Genomic DNA, 19,481 nt, shown 5'->3' with positions numbered 1-19,481 from the left:
TCAGCCAAAAATAGTATATCCAGCAAAAGCTGAGGGAGTTAATTGCCACAAGACACGCCCCCCCCGACAAGATATGATCAAGAAGGCCCTCACACCTGAAAAAAAAGAAGAAGAAAGAGTTTACAAAGCCTCAAGCAAAGAGATAAATAGGAAGACAAAATCAGAAAATTACAACTCTCTATCAAAAAAGATTAGCAAACATTTCATTATAACTCTAAAGATAAAGGGAAGGAAAACATCAAAAATAAATGTAATCACTTCATTTTAACCACAAACTCACAACACAAAATGAAATAAGTTGTGACAACAAGAACTTAGAAGGAGAAGTGGAGATGGAACCTGCTTAGACTAAGGGAATAAGAAGCTATCAGAAAATGGACTATCTCATCTATGAGATCTTTTATACAAACCTCACAGTAACCACTGAACAAAAAATCAGAACAGAGACACAAATGACAAATAAAGGGAAAACTGAGAAAACCGTGATAGAGAGCCACCAAACTGAATTGGCAGTCAGAAATACAGAGGATGAGAAACAAGGGAAATACAGAACAACTGAAAAACAAGAGATAAAAGGGCAGCATTAAGCCCTCATATATCCATTGTTGCTCTAAATGTAAATGGATTGAATTCCCTAATCAAAAGACATAGAGTGGCTGGAAGGATTCAAAAATAAGACCCAACAATTTTCTGCCTCCAAGAAACACATCTCAGCTCTAAAGACAAACACAGGCTTAGAGTGAAGGGATGGAAGATGATACTCCAAGCTAATGGCAAACAAAAGAAAGCAACTGTTGCCATACTTATATCAAACAAAGTAGACTTCAAGATAAAAAAGACAATGAGAGACAAAGAGGGGCAGTATATAATGATAAAAGAGACCCTCCACCAAGAGGACATAACACTTATAAACATATATGCACCTAAAACAGGAGCACCAAAGTACATAAAGCAACTATTAACTGACCTAAAAGGAGACATCAACAGCAACACCATAATAGTAGGGGACCTTAACGACCCACTTTCAACAGTGGATAGAGGAACCAGACAGAAACTCAACAAGGAAATAGTGGAACTAAATGAAAAAATAGACCAGATGGACTTAATAAATATATATAGAACACTCCACCCAATAACAGCAGAATACACATTCTTCTCAAGTATGCAAGGAACATTCTCAAAGATAGAACATATGTTGGGAAACAAGGCAAGCTTCAATAAATTTAAGAAGATTAAAATCATATCAAGCATCTTTTCTGACCATAATGCTATGAAACTAGAAATCAATTACAAGAAAAAAGCTGGGAAAGTGATAAATATGTGGAGATTAAATAATATGCTACTGAACAACCAATGGAACAATGAAGAAATTAAAGAAGAAATCAAAAAATATCTGGAGACAAATGAAAATGAAAATACATCATACCAACTCATAAAGGATGCAGCAAAAGCGGACCTAAGGGGGAAATTCAGAGCAATACAGGCCTAACTTAACAAACAAGAAAAATCTCAAATAAGCAATCTTAAGCTACACCTAACAGAACTAGAAAAAGAAGAAAAAACAAAGCCCAAAGTCAGCAGAAGGAGGGTAATAACAAAAATTAGAGCAGAAATAAATGAAATAGAAACAGCCAAAAAACAACCAAAAAAAAAAAAAAAAAAAAAAGAAAAACACAGTAGAAAGGATCAATGAAACAAAGAGCTTGTCGTTGGAGAAGATAAAATTGACAAACCCTTAGCCAGACTTACTAAGAAAAAAAGAGAAAAGGCTCAAATAAATAAAATTAGAAATGAAAGAGGAGAAATTACAACAGAGACCACAGAAATACAAAGGATTATAGGAGAATACTATGAAAAACTATACGCCAACAAATTGGACAATCTAGAAGAAATGGATAAATTCTTAGCCTAATACAACCTCCCAAAACTGAACCAAGAAGAAATACAGAATCGGAATAGACCAATCATAAGTAAAGAGACTTAAACGGTAATCAAAAACCTCCCCAAAAATAAAAGTCCAGGACCAGATGGCTTCTCTGGAGAATTCTACAAAACATTCAAAGAAGACCTAGTACCTATCTTTCTCAAACTATTCCAAAGAAGTGAAGAAGACAGAACACTTCCTAACACATTTTACGAGGCCAACATCACCCTGATCCCAAAGACAGACAAGGACAACACAGAGAAGGAAAATTACAGGCCAATATCACTGATGAACATAGATGCAAAAATTCTCAGCAAAATATTGGCAAGCTGAATAAAGCAATACATTAAAAAGATCATACACCATGATCAAGTGGAATTTATACCAGGGACACAGGGATGGTTCACCATCTGCAAATCAATCAATGTGATACACCACAGTAACAAAATGAGGATAAAAACCACATGATCATCTCAAGAGATGCTGAGAAAGCATTTGACAAGATCCAACATCCATTTATGATAAAAACTCTTAATAAAATGGATATAGAAGGCAAGTACCTCAACATAATAAAGGCTGTATATGACAAACCCACAGCCAACATCATACTCAATAGGGAAAAACTGAAAGCCATCCCTCTGAGAATAGGAACAAGTCAAGGGTGCCCACTCTAACCACTCTCATTCAACATAGTAGTGGAGGTTTTGGCCGGAGCAATTAGGCAAGAAAAAGAAATAAAATGTATCCAAATTGGCAAGGAAGAAGTGAAATTTTCACTGTTTGCACGCAACATGATTTTATATATAGAAAACTCTAAGGAATCCATTGGAAAACTATCAGAAATAATCAATAACTACAGCAAAGTTGTAGGGTACAAAATCAACTTACAAAAATCAGTTGCATTTCTATACTCTAACAAGGAACTAACAGAAAGAGAACTCAAGAATACAATCCCATTTAAAATTGCAATGAAAGAATAAAATATCTAGGAATAAGTTTAACCAAGGAAGTGAAAGACCTATACAATGAAAACTATAAGACATTATTGAAAGAAATTGATGATGACATAAAGAAATGGAAAGATATTCCATGCACATGTATTAGAAGAATAAACATAGTTAAAATATCCATACTACCTAAAGCAATCTACAGATTCACTGCAATCCCAATCAGAATCCCAATGACATTCTTCACAGAAATAGAACAAAGAATCCTAAAATTCTTATGGGTCAACAAAAGACCCCAAATAGCTAAAGCAATCCTGAGAAAACAGAACAAAGCTGGAAGCATCGTAATCCTTAATTTCAAAATATACTACAAAGCTATAGTAATCAAAACAGCATGGTCCTGGTACAAAAACAGACACACAGATCAATGGAACAGAATTGAAAGCGCAGAAATAAAACCACGCATATATGGAAAGCTAATCTTCGATAAAGGAGCTAAGAACATACAATGGAGAAAGGACAATCTCTTCAATAAATGGTGTTGGGAAAACAGGACAGCCACATGCAAAAGAATGAAGGTAGAACATTATCTTTTGCCATACACAAAAATTAACTCAAGAGATTAAAGACTTGAAAGTAAGACGTGAAACCATAAAATTCCTAGAAGAAAATATAGGCAATACACTCTTTGACATCAGTCTTAGAAGGATATTTTCAAATACTATATCTACTCGGACAAGAGAAACAAAAGAAAAAATAGACAAATGGGACTTCGTCAGACTAAAGAGCTTCTGCAAGGCAAAGGAAACCAGGAACAAAATGAAAAGACAACCCACCAACTGGAAGAAAATATTTGCAAATCATATATCTGACAAGGGGTTAATTTCCAAAATATATAAAGAACTCAAACAAGTCAACAACAAAAAACAACCCAATCAAAAAAATGGGCAGAGAATATGAACAGACATTTTTCCAGAGAAGATATATGGATGGCCAACAGGCACATGAAAAGATGTTCAACATCACTAATCATCAGGGAAATGCAAATCAAAACTACAATGAGATATCACCTTATACCCGTTAGAGTGGCTATAATTACCAAGACAAAAAACAAGGGTTGGAGAGGATATGGAGAAAAGCTAACCCTCATACACTGCTGGTGGAAATGCAAACCGGCGCAGCCACTATGGAACAACAGTACGGAGATTTCTCAAAAAATTAAAAATAGAAATACCACATGGCCCAGCTATCCCACTACTGGATATTTATCCAAAGAACTTGAAATCAACAACTCAAAGGGACTTATGCACCCCTATGTTCAATGCAGCATTATTCACTATAGCCAAGACATGGAAGCAACCCAAGTGCCCATTAACTGATGAACGGACAAAGAATATGTGGTATATATATACAATGGAATAGTACTCAGCCATAAAAAAAGACAAAATCATCCCATTTACAACAACATGGATGGAACTTGAGGGTATTATGTCAATCCAGATAAGCCAGACAGAGAAAGACAAACACCATATGACTTCACTCATATGTAGAAGATAAACAAACACATGGACAAAGAGAACAGATTAGTAGTTACCAGAGGGGAAGGAGGCTGGGGGTGGGCATAAGGGGTAAAGGGGCACCTATATATGGTGACTGACAAATAATAATGTACAACTGAAATTTCACAATGTTATAAACTATTATGACTTCATTAAAAAAAAAAACAAAAACGAACATCAGGCTTAGGAGACCTGGTTTATACTTGGCATGTTTGCTTACTAGCTGGGTAATCTGAGCACATCATGTTACCACACTGAAGTTTTTTGGTCTATAATGAAGGCACTTGTCTAGAAATCTTTTCAAGGAAATGATTTTAATCAATTCCAGGAAAGAAGTTGCAAATGAAAAATTTTAAAGTTGTACCCTGCTCCCATTTTGAAAGCATGTGAATTCAGCTATGGGAGCTTCAATAGGGGCAAAAGTATTACTAAAATGTTCAAATTGCCATTCAAATTTAATTTATATTTATTCCTGATTGTAAATGCCATCACACTTAAAGGAGAATTGGGTTTAATCTTTCATTTGCATGGCCAGGGTTCCCTCAATCCCTTGCCACATCTTAAGGCTGCAGCACACACTTGAAGTGGGTCTATGGACCCAGAAAGGTAGCTTGGTATTTCAGCAAAATCATCAGACAGTGGGGCTCTACTCTGCCCTGCTAATCATTGTGCCTCAGTTTCCTCATTCATAAAATGCAGATGAGTTACATCACCTACTCTGTGAGCAGAGCTGCTGTAAAGATTTTTTTTAACTAACATTTGAAATGGTAAGATCTTTGAAATGTTAATTTTTTTTTTTTTTACTATTTTTTAAGCAGTTTATTTGGTATTGATGGTGCAATGCTTATTCATAAAAACAAAAGCAGAAACATACATACCAGGAATCCTATTGAGTGTCACCCAGAAATGTTCGTCAGGACTGTAGGTGTCCTTGGACCAGGAAAGTAAGTCAAGTGCCTGCTGGTCTTGGAGGACAAAGTTAGCGAATTCCCTTGTGAGGGCCACATAGGCGGTGCCAAAGTAAATGGTCATGTTGTGTGGAGGCAGAGTTTTTAAATTTGTTGTTCTAAGCACATAGGAATTGGTTTTGTCTAATAGTTCTCGGTGGACATATTTAGTCCGTCCAATGGCATGAGCTGGGGGCAGCACCCCTGGGGTGATGTTTTTCCCTTTAAATCCTTTCAGATACTGAACTATTTCCTTGTTGGTTTTCAGGGGGAAATCTTGCCCACAGGCGTTGATGGCGTACTTCCATGGAACCTCCGAGGCCGCAAGATCTTTGATGCAGTTCAGGTCAGCCTGGAGCCTGGAAATCCCACCGTAGACAACTGGCTCCATCTTGGAAGTCAGGAAAGCATTGGAGAAGCAGCTCAGGAGTTGCTTCACTGCACCTTTAAATGTATCTGTCGCCTTTTCATCCACATGAACACAGTAGACATTCTGTGGCATGTAAATTGCCCTAAAGAGTCTCTCAAAAGTGCCAAAGTCTTTGTGGATGGTCAGCATGTAAGCCAAAGGGAACCCTGCCTCTTCTTCAGAGAGGGTTTCTGTTATATAGTGACTTTGAGCCACGTACTCATAGCAGGTAGATTCACTGAGGGTAGTTTTCAATGCGTTCTCTGGTGGGTAAAACACCTTCCCCTTAAAAATCTGGTGACAGACTTCTGCTAACAGCGAAGCATTGGACAGAGATGATCTCAGAAACTGTTTCCTCTCCCATAACTCATTATTGTAAATGAATACAAAAATCAGGACAGTGATAAGAGACACACTGAAAAGGCAGTGCTTCCAAGAGCCCATCATTCAAAACCAAGACAAGAGGAAGATTTCTCTTGAGATCTGATCAAAGTGTAGATATCTTTAACTCACATTTCCTCCAGAATCCACAAGCATCCTTTTGGGAGACGCAGTTCCGAGGGGCTGTTCCGTGCCCTTCCAGTCGACAGCTCTTGGTCCTTTTTCTGTCTCCCTTCCCTCCTCATTTACTGCTGTGTTGTACTTCCACGTTTCTTTGACACATTTCTGAAGGTGCTCCTTTAGATTTGCTTGGCTCAGTCTCCCGCTGACCTGCAACCTGTTACTACACAAAAACAAGTTGGCTCAGTGACGTTCTGGTTCCAGTGTGTCCACCTACTCCCACAGTCAAATCACCAAGGACTGAGGTGACCATTCGGCAAGTCACAGCTCCCAAGACTTCAACCCCAGCCTCTTCTGTGTCAGCTCCCCGACTTCCTGTTAATCATTGCATTCAACTGACCCGGTTTGTTTGCTTAAACAGCACTGCCAAGCTAAAAGCTTCAGTTCTAAGCATGTGAACACTGCCTGGAGAGAGATTCTGTCAATAAATATTTAGTGCTTAAAAATAAATCGCTTAACCCTGTCTTTTTCCACACACACCCCCCTCTCCATATTGGCTGAATATGCTATAAAGCAATGCATATGACTGGCTGTTGAGCCAAATTCTCTCCAGGGCTTAATTTTTTCTGCTGCTAGGTAAGGTATTTAAAAATGCACATTAGCAAGCTTACCTCACCACCTAACTTACTACACAAAGTGGGCACTATGATGAATAAAGGATAACAAAAGAAAAAGAAACAAAAAACCAAATGAACTAACAGCTCCTTGTCCCCCCAAAATTGTGCAGAAGCTAAAGCTGAAGTTAGCAAATGTCAAAGTTTATTTCACGCCAGCCCAAGGAGGATACAGGCGCAGCAGCCGGATGCCTGGAGAGGGAGGAGAGAGGAGCTGTCTCAGTTTGGGATGTTCCAGAACTTAATGAGAGAGACTCTGAGATCCAGATTTATAAACCCTTTCAAAGAGTTTCCTTATCTGTAAAAAACGAGAATAATTTTACCACCTTCGTAGGTCAGTGGTGAGAATATAAAATAAGATAACATATATAGAGATCATTGCCACGCCCGGCAACAAATGGGACTGGGAGGGAAGGGTAAACAAGAACCCCTCCCCCTGCACTCACTCTCCAAGAAAATGACCGTTACTGCCTCTCTTTTGAAATCTTCTTGCTCGTCCCTTACTCCTTCCTCCGTGAGCCTGTGCCAATTAGATTATACATCTAAAATAGCACTGATCAGTTTTGCTTTATTTGGTAGTTAGCTACTCATGGGTGTGAAAGTGTGTGCTGTGCATGCCCGTAGAAGGGGTCTTAGGGCTCAGCTCACATGTTCTTCATCTGTTTCTAGCTCCCACCACTGGCTGCACATACTAGACAATCAAATATTTATCAATGGAGTGCTCAAGTTTTCATTTCCTTATTTCCCTGATCACGTTAGTGTGAGATTCCAAATATTCATAATTTGTAATCTATATTTGTAACTGTGGATGTGGATACCTATTTTTTCCCAATACATCTTAATTATAAAGACAACATAATATTACAGATAGTTTGTGAACACAATGTTTTCCATGTGTATGCCCATAGACATACACATTTTGATTTTACCAAGAACAAAGGGGAGATGTGAGTTTGTATCCTCAGTTTTGCACTTAATACCATAGCGTAACATTTTCCATAGTGCTCCTCAGTCTTCACTGGGCATTGTCTTCTCAACCATTACTTTAGAACACAAGACTGAAATTATTATTTGTTGTTGTTTTTAACCACCCCAGATGGTTACCAATCCTGTTTTGTAAGTATCAGGAGCACAGGAAATGATGATAAGAAAAGACCCAAGGAAATTCTCCAGAACTAGGTAAGTCAGTCTTCACTTGTTTTAGGAATCAGATTCTACAGCATGATTCAGGTGCCTACAGTCTTGTCTATATGACCCAAAATAGAATTCAATCAACCCAAATATATATTTACATAATTATCTTTCATGTGTCTGTCCAGAATTCTTTTGAACAAATCATTTCTTCAATACTGTAGTCATATAAGACATATAAGCAATGTTTTCTGAAATGATGACTAAAATTTCTCTAATTTTTATTTTATTTTTTAATATCCCTCTAGGTAGCCACTGTCCACATCAAACGAAATGGACTAGGGATGATTAAATGAGGGTGTCCATACCTAATTATGCTTGTCTAAACTAGCTAAATAATTTTTACAGCTTTTTCTCCTAATATATCCAGATAATTACATCAGCTCTTCCTTTGTTTATTTTAGCTATCACCTCATTCTTGGCACAGTTCTATCTCTCCAGACATTTCATGCATAAAAGCATCTTTAATAATTTGCCTGCTCTTCTCTGAATTTACAGCTCCCTGAATTTACGGTTACAGGGTGAGGAATATATGCAATTTAGTACTTTGCTGCACCTTAATAGTAACCTCACCTGAAATGCTACGAGGGTCTTTTGATTTTGAGCTCTAGAAACATTCACAATTACTTTAAATAGTATCTTTGACAATGCTAGACATTTTTAATAGAATTAGTATTAATTTTTTTTCTCCGTCAACCCAGTGCTCTCTGATGCTTACTGTCTTGGTGGTCCCGTGGGAAACTTGGGAAATGCTGATTCTCTTGACCCTCCTGGCTTTCCCGAGGCCCTTTGGCAACACACCACTAATCATTCTTCTAAATTCTGAGCTCTATGCTCTTGCGTTTGTGCCAAATAATACAATGGGATGGTAATGAGTGACCGAAAAGAACAGCGATTCGTCATCCCAGCTTGAACATTAGCTCAAAGCTAACACCCCAAATTTTAAGTTGGAGGCAGTGATCAGGAAGGATAGAGTTCTGAAGAAATTGGGAACCAGTATAGACTTGTGGCTTGGTCTCTCAGTAAATGGCAGGGTGTATATTTATGTCCCAGAGTTTAATCTATACCAGCTTATTTCTACATAATGTATTCTCTTATAAATTCTCACTCTAGGACATAAAATAATTTTTATTCTGCTAACAAAACTGCAATTGGAGTTTTGTCTCAACAACTGAGTGTAGAAAGGGAGCAGAAGGAAAGGGCATCATTTCTCTGGATGTGGGTGCGCTGTCCATCATCCCCATCTTCCTTATTCTTAGGCCATGTGATGCCCAAAGCACTTTTCACATATTCCTTTCAACGTGACATCGCCTCTGTGCCCAAGTTAGAACCAGGGAAGCAAATGGAAACTTTCTCTGAGTCTACAAAAGCCTGCTGAGGTCACAGAGGAGGAGCAGCTTGGATTATATTGGTTTTAAGTGCACTGGATGTTATGTCACTTTTCACTGTTCCAGCTGTTTCCCTGCCCTGGCTCTCTCCTCTCTCCCTCTTCTTTATTCTTTTATTTATTTATGTATCTACTACAGTATTATTACATTCAGTACTCTGTTTTACCCTCATCAATTTTTTTTATAACCACAGGAAATAGCCTGAAGCAACAGGGCTTAAAATAGCTGAGAAGTGTGGCCAAAAAAAGCCCTGGATTCTGTGTCACAAAGTCTCCAGTTGGACCAAGGCCGCTCTTGACAGCTTGGAGCCCTTGAACAAGTCATTTGATCTTCCACCTTGCAGCTTTCTCTTGGGGAAATGTGAGAAAACAACCCTGCAGTTACTTTGGGGTCTCCAACCTCCACTGTGGCTTCCTTCCTAGCCTGGTCACCCACACCTCCGAGTCTCGGTTTTCCAGTTCCCTGGTGGAGCTGGGAGGATTCCAGAAGTAATATACATAAGCATCCAGCTCAGGGCTGGCCAGAGACATCAGAGCTCATTTCAGACCTTGAGGGAAAGCCATAGGGGAGAAGAGTGCAGGGAGAAAATGGCAAGAGTTGCAGTAGTTTAACATAAAATAACTGGAAATAAGATAGCAGGAAAATGCATGAACAAGCTCCTGCTTGTCAAGCAGTCAACGAAATATCGCTGGGGCAATGCAAACCTGAGGCAAAGAGCTGAAAGATGACAATACCTCAGTACTAGGTAGAGTCTGTGCCCCAAGGTACTTTCCAGCTTCATTCTCATGTGAAAAGATACCTGGCAACCTGCAGCTTTAAATGCCAAGGGCTGAAGGAGGAGTCTGAGCCCAAAGACCTCAGATGTCTTACCAGTCTAACCTCTCCCTGCTCAGAGAGTCCTCGGGTTTGAGTTCCGGCTGGATTTTAGAGGTTGGGTGTCCTGGGGAGAAGGTAGAACAGGGGTCCAATCCCATTGCCAGCTTGGCTTTTTCACCTTTCTAGATTTCTGTTCTTTCCTTCCTCCACTCTGTTCCTCAAAAAGTCCTTAATTTGATTTTGAAGTTACAGGAACTTAAGCTCACTGCTCCCCCAAGCGTTCCAACTCCAAGAGAGACCTTGGGATTCTGTCCACTGACAATGACGTGCAGAAAGAATGTGGTCTCCCTTCTTCCCATTACGATATGCTATTCAATCAGAACAGACTGCAAAGAAACAGATCCCTTAAGCTTAGGGTCCCCAGGCACTGGAATCGCAGTGTCCCCATTTCTTCTCGAAGCCCACAATCTACAAGGAACTCATTGATGCCTCCTCTCTATTTGGCCAATCCACCACTGGATGGGGAACGACCATCTTTACAAGAGACGACTATCAAAGGCCCAAATCGAAAAATAAGGGAAATAGAAAAGTAGCTTTGAGTTTGGCAGAACCTGAATTTACTTAGTAGATGTGTCTTTAATTCTGAAAGATGGACTTTTGTAGAACTGCAAAGCTACCTCATTACTTTTCTAGCTGGTCCAGGGCTTCACTTTCAATTTTACCTATTATCAAACGAAGTTCATATCTCACAGGAATGTCATGGGCAGTGACTAACTAAATAAAGTACCAAGTACTTTATTTTTAAACACCAGATGGTGCCAAGTACTGTAATAAATTCTGGAAACATTTTCCCCTTGCCTGAAGGGAACTGAGGATCATAATGCAAACCATTAAGTTAGAAATGAACATTGTCCTTTAATAAAAAGTTAAAAGTTTTAACTAAGATATATATAGATACTAATGATTTAACAAGACAAATGAAAGCTCATAGTCCCCAATAAGTACACCACATAATGAAACAACATACTAACATGAGCTAGTCTTTGAAAAACCTTTAGAAATAGAAATCTCATGTCCCACGATCAAATGATTCATTGACTCATTCAACAAATATTTTTTGTGTACTTTTACTTTTTGCTAGGCACTGTGCTATATTCTAGAAATATAAAAGACAAATGTAGCCCAAATGAGAACAAGTCTACTGGATCTTAAATAAACTGCTATCAGGGATGAAGTAGAGGTAAAGTTGTAGGAAGATCATCTCCCTCCAATCTCCTCCCTCCAGTAGTTTTCCAGCAAGTTGGCCCCTACCTACCTCTCTCTCAGTTCCCAGAAGGATCAAGTTGCCCAGAAGTGTCCTACAGCAAATACTCTCCATCTCTTTAAGGCAAAGCCAGGTTAACAGCAGTGTTTAGAAGTAGAATAACAGAAGGTAGAATGTGGAAGTGCAAAGTTCTGTGTGCCTTTAGTCCCACCCCCAAAGGCCTGGACTTTAAAGTCTCAGCGATGAGAACCTTAGAAGGAGTGGTGCCTGCAGCCTTGATGTCTCAAGTTACCGTAGTCCAGGTGCTATGCACTACCTGCTTATCCCTTCTGCTTTGAGTCTCACACTTCCAACTCCAGAAATGCTATAAGAAGCTGCACAGGGAAATAACCGTGACAATTATTCTCTGGTATTTTCCTAAGACTACCCTCCAATTTACCCACTCAGAGGTTGCTTTACCCAGAGAAGAAACTTTGAGATTCCCTTTACAGATCCTTTGTCCTGAAGGTTTGCCCTGAAATTTAATTCCACGTGGAAAGTCCTAAAGCCCCCGATGTGGAGTGACCTTTCACAGACTTGGATCTGTGTTCCTCACAAATGCCTTCCCACCGGGGAACGGAAATCACCAGGCGGCAACAGGATTTCATAGGAAATGCCTGGGCTGGAAGTTCAGAGGCCAGATTCCAGCCTTCACCACACAAGTTGTATACCTTGAGCAAGTCACTTCTCTCTGAACCCCAGGTTCCTCATAGGCCAGGCAAACAGGAGGGCTTATGTGCTCTTTACATACTCTTCCAGAAATGAATTATGATACATGTTCCCGGGAACAAGCTCAGTGTTATTTTGCATTTATCCAGGTTCCTCTCTTCCCATACACAGTTAGAAGCAACTTAGAAAATTCAATGGGGTTTTAAAAACAAAATTTGTATGAGTAGACTCAAGGGAAGCCAGAGGAATAGCAAATCAACAATTCTTTAAATTACTATTCCCGAAGAGACTAAAAGAAGCCCGACTGTTTTAACAGAGTTTTCTTTTGAGTGTTGGGATTATGAGAAATTATTGTCTTCTATACACTTTTTCCTGTTTTCCATATTTTCTAAAATGGTCATGAATTATTTTTCTAATTGGAAAAGAAAAATCTTAATGGCCTTGACAGGTTATCTTTTCCCTCACCCTATGCTGTGCTGCATGTGTTAGGCCTAGATCTACAATTCAGCTTCCTCGTTAGAATTCAACTTTCTCCATTTCTTCGTGGCCTGGCATTCTGTACCATTTGCAAAAGTATAAAAATAGACACCAGTTGATAGGAATTTTGCTAGATAAGTAAATAAAATGCTTCATATGATTCTATGTCTTTTACCAACAAAGGAATAAAATCATCGAATATCTGTATTTGTATACATCAGTGTTTTACAAACCCTTCCAGATGGGTTTGAAGATGGAGGTAGGAAAGAAGCAGCAGCTATTCTGAAGACGGAGGGTTGGGTCTTATTTTGAAAGAGTCAGTCAAGCCAAATCATCTCACGAGAGCTGATTTTCTCTTCCTTGGCAATTACCTAATTATTTCACTACGACCCTTAATAGATTGTGCCCATTCAAATTACCTTAGTCCTTGCCTATGCCTTACAGCTCCATTCTTTGCTCTAAATACCCTCATCTTTTCTTCTACTGACCAACTTGGTCTGCTCTTCTCTATAATTAACAATAGAGCATTCAAATGCCATGCCCACCACAAAGAAAACTGGCAACCCACAAAGACAAAGAAAAATGGTTAATATACATTTTAAAAATATTCACCTTCAATGAATTGCAAATAAAAACAATAATGCAATTCTTTTTCTCTTTAATTCAAGTATTTTTAAAAAAGATATGTATCAGAACATCCACTGTTAGCAGGGTGTGATGAAATAAGCCCTCTCATACACTGGTGGACTGGCTGAAAATTAGCACATATTTTGGAAAGCAGTTGAAGGAGTTCAGAATATGCTACCCAAAACAAGCCACTACGACGTAAAGATTATTTTGAACTAAAGGCAATTGGGAAGAAGCAAACACAAGAAAACTCTCTGCTTTCCCGTGTCTACCAGGAAGGGCAGGAGGATTCTTAGTCACCTGAGACAACTCTAGACATATATGGAGCCAGCACCAGAGGAATCTACATAACAAACCTTGCTAACTAGCCCTTATCTTCCATTAGTTTCCCCTATATATTTACCTTACCACAATTTGGCACCCCTAAAAGCCTAAATTCCTTTTTTTTTGTCTTGTCACTTCTCTACAAATTTATTGTTCTTTGTTAAGATGCTATATAAGCCCCAAGCTGTAACCATCCCTTTGAGTTACTCATCACTGAGTTTCTCCGGTGTGTATGCGCACTGCATATGTTAATAAATTCTGTTTGTTTTTCTCCTATTAGTCAGTCTTTTGTCAGTTTAATTTCCAGAACCCCAGCTGAAAAACCAAGAGTAAAGAAAAAAATTTTCTTTTTTGTCCCTACACAACTTTGCAATATGTATCAAGAACTTAAAATGTTCCTACCTTTCAATTTAAGTTTTCATTCCAAAGGCAGTAAGACTAAAATGTGACAAAGCTCTATGTAAAAAGGTGTTACTTACTTTCGATGTTATTCAGCAGTGATTACAATAGCATTTTACACAGTAAAAAACTGGAAATGAATGCTCAACAATTGAGGAACTGGTAAGCAAATTATGGTACATCCATACTATGAAAAAGAATGTAGTTATTTCATATTTTCAAGAAGATAGAGAAATTATTCTGGTATATTGTTAAGTGAAAGTAGCAGGATACAAAAACTATATAAATCAGTATGAACTAACCACATAAAACAAGACATGGAGAAGGAGATAAATAATGCAAATATATTCACAGCAATTACTTCTCAATTTGTATAATGTATAATTTTTGCTTTCCTCTTTTACTTTCTTTCAATTTCTACTTACCAATTTTATTTTATGTTTTTCTTTATTTCCCAGATTTTCTCCAATAGGACTGTATTTTATAATAAGAAAAAAGTTTTCTAATTTTCTGCACATCAATAACTAGTACAGTCATGTGCCGCTTAACAACAGGGATACATTCTGAGAAGTGCATCATTATGCGATTTCATCATTGTGTGAACATCATGGAGTGTGCTGACACAAACCTAGATGGTATAGCCACTACACACCTAGGTTATATGGCACTAATCTTATGGGATCACTGTCATATACGTGGTCTGTCCTTGACTAAAACGTCATTATGCAGTGTGTGACTGTACAGGGTTTTCAAATTTTGTGTGAAGGGTGAGTGTACAGAGCTAACAAGAGAGCAGGGTGAGTGTACAGAGCAGTGCCTGCTGGTTTTCAAGGGGAAATCTTACTCTCAAACATGTTGATCAAACATATCAATAGTGTACTTCTGTGGAACCTCGGAGGGGACAAGGTCTTCTAGGCAGTTCAGGTCAGCCTGGAGCTTGGAAATTCCTGCAAAGATCACAGGAACCCTCTTAGAATCCATAAAAGCATTTGCAAAGCAGCTCAGTAGCTTTTCCACTGCACCTTTGAAAGCAGCTGTGGCTTTCTCATTCCCATGAACACAGTCGACATTTTGAGGCATGTAAATAATCCTGAAGAGCCTTTCAAATGTATCAAAGTCTTTGTGGATGACCATGACATATGCCAAAAGGAACTCAGCTTCGTCTTTAGACAGAGGGTTCGTTATGTAGTAATTTTGGGTCAAGTATTATTTGCAAGTTATGTTTCTCAACGGTGTCATTGATATATTTTCATCCAGAAAGATTTTCTTTCCTCTCACAATCATGTCACAGACTACTGGGAGGACTGAAGAGTTTGACATTTTCCCCACTCGCAGGTATTTTTGCGGGACTAAATTGTCACTATAGAGGAACAAGAGAATTACAGAAATGGCCAGAAGCCCTACAACAAACCTGAACACCTTCACCTTCATTTTCCCCACCATCTCTTCTTTATTTGTCACTTGCCCGACTTCATACCATTGCTGAAGGCAGTCTGCAAGTCCATCCCCAGGCTGTTAGGAAATCGACTCCCACTTTGAAGCCATGTACCTGAGGGTTACTGTAAATATTCCATAAGAACATGGTTACCCTCCTACCTTGTTCCCAACAAAGACACGGATGGAAAGAAGTTAATAAATAACCTTAGTCCCCATTAGATGCATTTGTTGAGTCCAAATGCTTGCTTCATGGCCTGTGCATAATTATAGCTTGCTAACTTGTTGTTTTCTTGTCTAACCAAAGAGATGACTCAAGGATTTAAGAACTTGTTTTGCAGGGGAAAAAGAAAACCTTTAAGGAAGTTATGACCACCAGATAACCAGCTCCCAGCTGCCTCTGACACAAAGAAGTCTGCTCCAGGTCGTGTTGGAAGTGAAAGAAACGCAGACTTCCCCTTTGTTTCCCTGAAACTCCTCCTCCCAAACCCCTCAGCCCTACGAAGATGCCCTGCTTCCTTCTTTTGTTAAGGCAGATCTGAGAGAACCCGCTCTCCTGCCTTCTCGTTTTGGCCAATTCAAATAAGCCTCTCTATCTCCAAGCACCACCGGTGTCTCAGTGATTGGCTTACTGCGCATTGGGCATGGACTGGAGATTAAGAGGTTCCATATCAACTTCTTATTTTGAGCAAGAGGAGAAATATTGCCACTCACTTAAGGGACAGGGAATCAACCACAAGCCTATAGTTCTTCTCTTACATTGAAGGGATTAAGTAAGTCTGAGAACATGAGCCACTGGGGCCAACTGAGCAAGAGCTGAGCAGTGTTGGGTACCTTTGTCTAGGTCAACCTCAAGTTCAGACCCTGACATATCTGCCACAGCTGCCAACTCAGGGTGGTCTTCTCATGTGGTATGAGAGTAGAACGTGTATTCGTCTTGCAGCCCTTTTACCCCAGAGAGGGGCACCATCACAATCACTGATGTCATCTTTGAATATGAGGGACAATATATTTCCTCAACTTTGGGCAGTCTCAGTTGTCCTGAGGCACGTCATCACTGACATTTACATTGACAGCACCCAGAGTTGCTCACTAGCAGTGTTTCTCTTTACCTAAAAATAAAAATCAAGAATTCATAGAATTTCAGGGCTGGAAAGAATCTTGCAGATTATTGAGACCAACTCATTCAATCCACAAATGGAGAACACTGAAAATGACCTCTAACTAATATTCTATCACACTCTTGTCTCCATTATTTCACTGACAACCTGTGAGGTAAGCATTGACATTATATCGATTTTACACATGAGGAAATTGAAGCCCAAATGCATGCTGATTTGCCTGATAGCCAATAATGAGTTAATGGTAGCATCAGGTCTCAAACATAACTCTTCTGATTCCACAGGCCTTCTACCTGGAATATTCTCTCCTCCCACCTTTTCTTGATGAGTTCCTCCCATTCATCAGGTCCCCATGTGGCGCCACTTCCTTGGTGTCCCTTCCCTGTCCTCCCAAGTCTGGGTTAGGAGCCCTTCCACCTGCCCTAATATAACCTTGTACCCTTCTAATTGCTTTTTGTTTGCTCCATCACTAGCCCGTGGAGGACTATTTCCGTCTACTAATCACTGTATTTTCAGGTCACAGCTTACAGTAGGCACTCATTGTTGGATTAAGTCCAGTCACTCTTCTTCCCTCTATAACAGGACTCAGCAAAACTACGGCAGGGGTGGGGTGGGGGGCCCAATCCAGCCTGCTACATGTTTTTGTACAGCTTGTGATCTAAGAATGGTTTACATTTTTAAAGGGTTGAAAGAAAATCCAAAGAAGAAAATTATTTTGTGGCATGTGAAAATTATAAGAAATTCAAATTTCAGTGTCCATAAATATGGTTTTGTTGGAATGCAGTCACATTCATTTGTTTACAGATTGTCTATGGCTGCTTTCACATTCAACGGCAGTGTTGACTAGCTGCAACAGAAACCATCTGGCCACCAAAGCCTAATAGATTGACTACCTGGCCTTTGACAGAAAAGGTTTATCGACCCCTTCCCTATAATTACTGATGCTTCTGCTAACCATATGTTTTTGGTACATCAAGATGACTGTTGTGGACTTGGTATAATTTTACAACTTTTTGGTTTATTTTCTAGATTTTCTTGTGAATGCTAGAATGACATCATATTTGGTAGCACAGCATGGGCTTTAAAGAGAGACTTATGTGGGTTTGGCCTGGTTTTGTGGGTTCCTAGCTGTGTAGCTTTGGGCAAGTTGCTTTACCTTTCTGTTTCAGTTACTTTTTTTATTGAGGTAACACTGGTTTATGTCTGGCCGCATGTCCAGTTGGGCAAGCAATGCAGGATAGGTTGCAAAGAGACCCAAGAAAAGACCTGGCGATGGCATATGGGACATATAGGTTTATTGGGACTTACGTACAGGGAATGTCCAGGGGTGGCTGGCTGGCTGGCCTTGCACACTGCTACTGTGGGCAGGTAGAGGGTTGCTTATATAGGCAGGGGGGCACAAAGGCTATGTGCTTGCCAAGACGGACTGTCCCCAGTACGGCCAGTGTTCCCAGGAACAGTAGCTCATGTGGAAGGGCTCTGTGTTCCTTCGTGATGTTCTTTGAGTGAGATAAGTTAAGATCCGGGCCAGCCGGGCCCTGGATCATTACAAATCCCAGCAGCTGGCCGTCCTTCCCAGACGGTTGGCGTGCTGCCCAGAAGGGGGCCAGGAGGACACATGGCTCATAAAGGGCTCACAGTTTGTTGCTGAGCAAGCGTGACCCTACAGTTTATAACATCATATAGATTTCAAGAGTACATCATTATAATTCGACTTCTGTATACACTACACTGTGTTTGCTACCAAAATCTATTTGCCATCCGTCACCATACAAATGTGCCCCTTTACCCCTTTTGCCCTCCTCCACCCTTTTCCCCTCTAGTAACCACCAATCTGTTCTCTGAATCTATAAGTTTGTTTGCTTGTTGTTATTGTTTGCTTTTTTTATCTTCCACATAGGAGTGAAATCATGTGGTATTTGTCTTTTTCTGATTTATTTCACTTAGCATTATATCCTCAAGGTCCATCCATGTTGTCGCAAACAGCATGATTTCATCTTTTTTATGGCTTAGTAGTACTTTGTTGTGTATATATACCACATCTTCTTTAACCTTTCATCTGTTGATGGGCACTTGGGTTGCTTCCAAGTCTTGGCTATTGGGAGTAATGCTGCAATGGACATAGTGGTGCATAAACCTTTTTGAATTATTGATTTTTTGTTCTTTGGATAAATATCCAGAAGTGAAATAGCTGGATCATATGATAGGTTTATTCTTAATTTTTTGAGGAACCTCCATACTGTTTTCCATAGTGGCTACACCAATTTACATTCCTACCAGCAGTGTACAAAGGTTCCCTTTTCTCCACATCCTCTCTAACACTTGTTATTTCTTGTCTTTTTAATAATAGCCATTCTGATGGGCATGAGGTGATATCTCATTGTGGTTTTGATTTGCATTTCTCTGATAATTAGTGATGTTGAACATCTTTTCATATGCCTGTTGGCCATCTGTATATCTTCTTTGGAAAAAGGTTTCATATCGTCTGCCCATTTTTTAATTGGATTGTTTGTTTATTTGTTGTTGAGTTATTGAATTTTTAAATATATTTTGGATATTAACCCCTTATCAGATATATGATTTGCAAATATCTTCTTCTAATCAGTAGGCTATATTTTCTTTTCATTGATGGCTTCCTTTGCTGGGCAGAAGCTTTTTGGTTTGATGTAGTCCCATTTGTTTATTTTTGCTTTTGTTTCCCTAGTCTGAGGAGACATTCAAAAAGATACTGCTAAGACTGATGTCAAAAGCATACTGCCTGTGCTTTCTTC

At 39.3% G+C, this 19,481-nt stretch overlaps 1 protein-coding gene and 1 pseudogene across 4 annotated transcripts in view; both read right to left on the bottom strand.

Annotated features, from left to right (window-relative positions):
* The window catches only part of LOC101405255 (N-acetyllactosaminide beta-1,6-N-acetylglucosaminyl-transferase), a 130,063-nt gene that overhangs the window by 84,028 nt on the left and 26,554 nt on the right, over window positions 1-19,481 (bottom strand). The window contains exons 1-2 of one of the 4 annotated variants that reach the window (XM_087437988.1): window positions 11,672-11,794; window positions 5,309-6,510 (exon numbers count right to left, since the gene is read on the bottom strand). In XM_087437988.1, the coding sequence (XP_087294114.1) occupies window positions 5,309-6,233 (925 nt within the window). In that variant the 5' untranslated portion in view covers window positions 6,234-6,510; window positions 11,672-11,794. Of the gene's footprint in view, window positions 1-5,308; window positions 6,511-10,410; window positions 10,474-11,671; window positions 11,795-19,481 lie in introns of those variants that run through there. The other 3 variants (XM_087437990.1, XM_087437989.1, XM_087437991.1) reach the window with 3 other exon arrangements.
* On the bottom strand, window positions 15,002-15,590 carry LOC147915366 (N-acetyllactosaminide beta-1,6-N-acetylglucosaminyl-transferase pseudogene; annotated as a pseudogene).

The sequence above is a fragment of the Ceratotherium simum genome, chromosome 13, assembly GCF_057802395.1.
Source record: "Ceratotherium simum simum isolate JZ-2026a chromosome 13, ASM5780239v1, whole genome shotgun sequence".
NCBI lineage: Eukaryota > Metazoa > Chordata > Mammalia > Perissodactyla > Rhinocerotidae > Ceratotherium > Ceratotherium simum.
This window is presented reverse-complemented; position numbering and strand designations above follow the sequence as displayed.